The sequence below is a fragment of the Aplidium turbinatum genome, chromosome 6 (genome assembly GCF_918807975.1).
Source record: "Aplidium turbinatum chromosome 6, kaAplTurb1.1, whole genome shotgun sequence".
Lineage (NCBI taxonomy): Eukaryota > Metazoa > Chordata > Ascidiacea > Aplousobranchia > Polyclinidae > Aplidium > Aplidium turbinatum.
In genome coordinates this window covers 13070124-13076580 of record NC_137477.1, presented here as the reverse complement: position 1 = coordinate 13076580, position 6457 = coordinate 13070124, and the positions used below count along the sequence as shown (strand labels likewise).

General features: G+C 39.5%; 1 protein-coding gene across 1 annotated transcript; it reads left to right on the top strand.

The window, feature by feature from the left end:
- Positions 1–1294: 1294 nt before the first annotated feature.
- LOC145772414 (52 kDa repressor of the inhibitor of the protein kinase-like) lies at positions 1295–3772 on the top strand. The gene has a single exon (XM_082584292.1). The coding sequence runs from the start codon at positions 1295–1297 to the stop codon at positions 3770–3772; it is 2478 nt and encodes an 825-aa protein (XP_082440418.1).
- Positions 3773–6457: the final 2685 nt, after the last annotated feature.

Here is a 6457-nt window from a genome sequence, read left to right as displayed (position 1 = left end):
TAGAAAACATACTAATTGTTTGAACTTTTCTTAGCTATTCCGGTAATTTGTTCCAAGTGTTTGTTCCAAGAAATTTAATTGAGCGTTGGCCAAGCTTTGTATGCATTCTTGGTTTAAAAAGCATACCTTTCTTAGCACCTCTGGTATTATAGTTATGAGTTTCATTAATAGGACGAAAGTACTCCAAAAAATTACTGGTAGATGTCCTTTATTGCTTTTATAAACAAACTTACGTACTTCTATTAAAAACATGTCTTCGATTTGTAGCAAGTTGCTTTTATTGAAAAGAGATTTGGTGGGAATTCTGTCCTTAATCTTGGTGAAGTTTAAACAACGAATGATGCGATTGTGTACCAGGTTTAAAGGATACAGTTCCGTTTTACACGCACGACCATGGGCGTCCGCAGGTTTTCGGTTAGGGGGGGTCAAGGTGGGTTCACTCTGCCCTTTCGGCTGGGTGCAAAATTTTTTGAAAATTTGACCATTACACCATCCAGACAATTTATCATTTTTATCAGTGTTTACATTTCTACGGATTTTTATCAAAATTGGCCAGAGCAAAAATTATCAGAGTTATGTAATCGTTTTATTGGATACTATTATCGTGCTCAAGTGAACCTTGCGTAAAGTGTAATATATACATTTGGGGTAATAATGCACTTTGTTTTGTCATAACTGTGTGGTTTCCGCAGCGACCGACTGCTAGTAGCTAGTAGTTCCAATAAGAGATAGTAAAGGAAGGTAAGAACAGAGAAAAAGAAGAATTTCAATTACGCGATGATATTTGGGAGTCTATAATCTTTAAAAACCGGTCCATCAATTGAATGCTAGTTAGTAACTTACAGCCTTATTAAGATCATTTAGTTGAAGGTTTAGATCAGATTGCTGAGATTGGGTAGCCTTGTTAGCCTAGCGGACTTGCTAGCCTAATAGCCTACCAAGATCGTTAAATGCAATGAGTTGACCCACTCAAAGTTGAGTTGAGTTGATACACAGTGTATGATTATGTCACGCTTTGATGTATATCAAAAACATTTATTGGAAGTGTATCCAAACTTATTGTTCGAATTTTGCTGGCAAGTTTCGGTGGCCGGTGCTGAAAGAAGTTTCAGCAAGCTTAAACTAATCAAAACATTTCACAGATCCACTATGATGCATGAAAGGCTTACATCATTAGCAATGATTTCCATTGAAAGTTCTTGTGTACGAGAGTTAGATCTTAAGAGCATTGTAGATGTGTTTGCTGCCGAAAAAGCTCTGATTTTTTATATTTTAGACGTAAACATATGTAGTGATGGACATCAGGAACTTTTTTAAGAAACGTAAACCTGACGCTAATCCTGCCCTGCAAGATGAGGCGGCACCCTCGAGCAAACAGCGCAACTGCAGCGATCGCCGCGGTGACGTCTCCACGCTCAACGCTTCAAAAGTCGCTGATGCTTCACACTCACCGATCAGCGACTCTGCGTCTGGTCGTACGCCATCGAGTTGTTATGCTACATCCGATCCTAAACCATCAACTAACAATACCACACCTGATCCGCCATCATCAACCAGCGATACCACACCTGATCCTAAACCATCAACCAGCATATCAATTTCTCACCTTGTTCAAGTTCGCCATGATTCAGATATCGGGAATCACGTCAATAACGTCCAATCCATATCCAGTGCGATGCGACACGAACTCTTAACTAATGTGTACACACCACCAAGTGACTATGATTTCCGACTAGACTCCAAGGGACGTAGAAGTTTTCGACATCCATGGTTACAGCAATATCAGTGGTTAGCGTATTCTCCTCTCCTAAGAGGACCCATGTGCAAATTGTGTGTGCTCTTTCGGCAGCCTATTCATCGTGGCACCACTGGCGCATTCATCAGTGCTCCATGTATAAAGTATAATGATTTCCATAACTCTGCTCGAAGCCATGTTAGTAGTGCTTGGCATTGTCATGCTCAGGAGGACGCTAACGAGTTCATCATAAATGTGAAATATCTGGAACGTCGCGTTGATAGTTTATTGGATAATGCTTTCAATGCCACAGTTGCCAGTAACCGTGCAAAGTTAGCCCCGATTTTGTCAAGCATCATCTTTTGTAGTACTCATGACATTGCATTAAGGGGAAAGGATTCCAAGTCCGGTAATCTGAATGATTTATTAAGTTTTAGAATTGAAGCTGGTGATGGAATTTTCAAAGATCACATGGAGCACGCAAGTGACAATGCTAAGTATACATCGGCTCGTATACAAAACCAGATGATAAGTTTGTGTGAAGAAACGGTTAGAGATGAAATTGTTACTGCAGCAAACAATTCCGTTGGCTTCTCAATCTTAGCGGATGAGACCGCTGACATTTCAGGAAAAGAGCAACTGGCTATTGGAGTGAGGTTTTTCGACGAAAAAAATCTCGTCATTCGAGAAGAGTTTCTTGGTTTTACGTCACTGAACGAAATGGACGCAGAAACGATTGCAGGGACAATAATAAATCAGTGTAATAAGTACGGTCTAAATTTAAACAAACTACGTGGTCAAGGATACGATGGATGCTCCACTATGGCAGGTAAAGAAAATGGAGTACAGGCACGTATTAGAAACGAGTATCCGTTGGCAGTATTTGTCCACTGTTCAGCCCATCGCCTTAACCTCGTGGTCAACGATCTGAATGCAGTTTCGGATGTACGGAACACTATTGGAACAGTGAAGGCTATAATAAATTTTTTTAGAGAGAGCCCGAAACGAAGATGCCTAATACCAAACACGCCATTGTTATGTGAAACGAGGTGGATCGCAAAATATAAAAGTATAAGACTCTTCGCGGAAAATTTCACCAAAATTCACAGGCAGTTGGAGAATTTAGAGCAGCACGAATCGAATGCAAAGGGACGGCAGACCGCACACCAGCTGCGGACCGCTTCTGGAACCTCTACTTTTGTAGTAACGCTACATATCATCGCTAAGTATTCATCAATTTTGGAGCCTGTCACCCAAGCCCTTCAGGCAGTCCAATTGAACATGTTAGGTGTCAAGAAACACATTGACAAACTCGTATCCATGTTTTGTGATCATCGGCAAAATGCAGAAACACTTTTTGCAGAAAACATTTATACAGCGGCATTGAAGTCAGCCGAAGAAATTGGTGTCACCATATCTGTCCCACGGCAATGTGTCCGTCAAGTATTCAGAGCAAATACTGGTGGCACCAATGAGGAATACTATCGCCGCTCCATTTACGTTCCTTACATGGACTCTTTAATCCAGTCTCTGAAAAGCCGCTTCTCAGAGACGAACATGCCGGCATTCATGTTATACCGACTGCATCCAGCGCAGATGGAGAAAATTGACCGTTCAGACTACAAAGCCTTGGTCAAAACTATACACCAATTCTACAACTTTGACAATTTTCAGCAGGACGCCATGTCGTGGTATGACATAACAATAAAAGAAAAATTTCCTCAGTCCGAAGACCAGGAAGAATTGGAATTTATGGACTTGGTGAAAAATATGGAACTTTTTCCAGCTGTACGTCAAGCGATGATAACATTACTGACCCTCCCCGCCACTACTTGTACGGTAGAAAGATCATTCAGCACAATGAGGCGGGTCAAAACATGGCTCAGATCAACCATGTCTGACGACAGGCTATCTGGGCTGTGTATGATGAGTGTCCACAGAAGCCGAATAAACTGGGACAAAAATACGTTCATCCAAAAAGTCATCGAAAAATTCGGCAAAGACCCACGTCGACTTCACTTTTTATTCAAGAACTGATTAACTAAACTGGTGACTGATTATTCTTTTCTGTATGATTCAATGTTACGAACAGCTTCATTGAATTCATGCCTATTTTTGCATGTTCTCGCTTTTTCATTTTTTATCCAACAATTTTCCAGGGGGGGTCAGCTGACCCCATTTGCCCCTATGTGCGGACGCCCATGGCACGACCCCAACAGATAATACCATACATTAGATGGGAGTGAACTAGAGCATAGTAAACTGCTCTTAATGTCTGGGAATTTACGTACTTTCTTAATCGATATAGAGCACCACAGCTTTGAGAAAGTTTTGTTGAGATTATATTGATGTGCTGTTTCCATGATAACGACTCATCAAATGTTATTCCTAAGTATTTGTACGTGTTTGTGCGTTGCAAACTGGTATTTTGAAAAGTTATTTCTAGATTTGAATTTTCTCGGACAAACTTTGACCCAAACAACATGTATTTGGTTTTGCTTACATTAATTGTTAACTTGTTTGTATGCATCCAGTTTTGAATCATTAGGAGGTTAGAATTCACCTTTTCTTGCAATCTACTAGGGATTTTATCCTTAATACATAGTAGTGTATCATCAGCAAACAAACGAGTCTCAAATTCAGAAGCGTGATTAAGGTCATTAATGTATATAATGAACAACAGTGGACCAAGAACTGAGCCTTGGGGTACACCACATTTGATTTCTTCATATTTAGAATTTGTAGTACCAATCTGCACAAACTGGTAACGGTGATTTAAGTAAGACCTTAATAAATTATAAGCATTTCCTCTGATGCCATAATAATCTAGTTTCTTTAAAAGGATTTCATGGTCCAAGATCAATAAAGATACTACATGTAGTAAAACCATCGTCACAAATTGTAGTAGTTGTTCATCGATATCCGTAGCAGCTAATGTGGTTGAATGTCCACCTCTGAAGCCAAACTGTTGTTGGGACAAAACATTGAATTTTTCAAAAAAATTTACTAACCTTTTATGAATGGTTAAAATGGAAATAGGCCTGTATTGATCAACTTTGTTTTTTGCTCCCCCTTTATGAAGGGGTATCATTCTTGCAATTTTATAGCTATCAGGGAATTTACCAATTGTCATAGATTCATTTATTATAGAAGCTAAGATTGAGCTTATGACATACTTCAATCTTTTTATTGTTTTGATAGTGATGCCATCTGGACCAGTTTCTTTTTTGTTATCTAAGCTGTTGGCAATGCTTAAAATTTCCGTTTCATCAGTATTTTCTAGGTGCAGGGAATTGAAAAGTCTGCCTCTCATCAGGGACAATGGATTAGAAGTGGTGTTTGGAGTTTGGCTGCAAGTGAAGGTCCCACTTGAGTAAAATATGTCCCACTTGAGTAAAATATGTGTTAAATGTATTACTTATTTGCACCGGGTCGGTTGTAACTTCATGACCATTACTTAATGAAAAGTTGGTTGCATATTGTATATTATGTTTTTTGTTTGTACGGCCAGTAATTTCATTTATCATTTTCCATGTGCTGCTAGAGTTGTTTCTTTCTTTGTTTATTGAAGTTTTATAATGATTAGACTTCGATTTCTCTTTCACATGAGTAAGCAGATTTCTATGTTTTTTGTACTTGGTGTATAAATCGTTACTCTTAAAGTTAGATTTACATAGTTGCTTGTAGAGATGCAGCGAACCCAAAATTTTTATCCGCACACCGCACCGCAACTGACTCATCTATCCGCGCACCGCACCGCACACCGCAATTTATCTGGAACTTTGACACTGCACCGCACCGCACACCGCAAATTACAAAATTAAAAAAAAATATTTTAACGAGTTATTGTTTAGAAAGTCAATTGTAGGAAAAAGCATCCATGGCATATAACTGGTAACCTAGTACCAATACAGTTGTGCACTAATTGGCCAGGCTAACCAGATCATATTCTCTTATCAGCAATGCATCTAAGTTCTAAGACATAATACAAACTAAGACAAATAGAATGTTCCTGGATCCAGTATCAGGACTTTTGAACACTTTTTGTAAGCAATAATGCAATTATAATGCCAGTGGCTATATGAACTACACACACAAGAGTAAAACTTATAGCCTGAACTCACTGGGATAACTGATATAGTAAATAATGCGGTAGTTGCGCTAGGCCTATAGCCTGGTAACTGAGCTTATCAGCTAGGCTACTAACCAAAAACATTCGTACAGCTTCCCTGACAAGCAAGCCCTAAAACCCTGTCAACTGCAAGCCATTTGCAATTTGCATTTGCATAGCTTTCCATCTTAGGGTTTCCGAAGGGAAAAATAACTGATCCGTGTTTCCAATTTAAATTTGAAGTTTCATAGCTGATTCTTGAAAAGTTGAAAGTTTACGAAAGTTTAATTTCTTGAAAGTTTACGTTTACGAAAAATTAATTTCTTGAAAGTTTACGCGGCAAGCGGCGCGGCGCGGCTTTGTCATTTCAACCTTCCACGCGGCGCGGCGCGGCACGCGGCGAAAAAGTCAAAAGCGGCCGCGTACGCGGCGCGGCGCGGCTTGCATCACTAGTTGCTTGTACATTTTATTCCTCGTTTTGATGGAGGATAGAATACCTCTTGACAACCATGGCCTCAAATATAACCGGCTCTCTTTTTTGCTGAGTTTAATATATGGCATATGCTTGTTGGTTTCATCATTAATAATCTGTTCCAAAGTTACTACTTTCT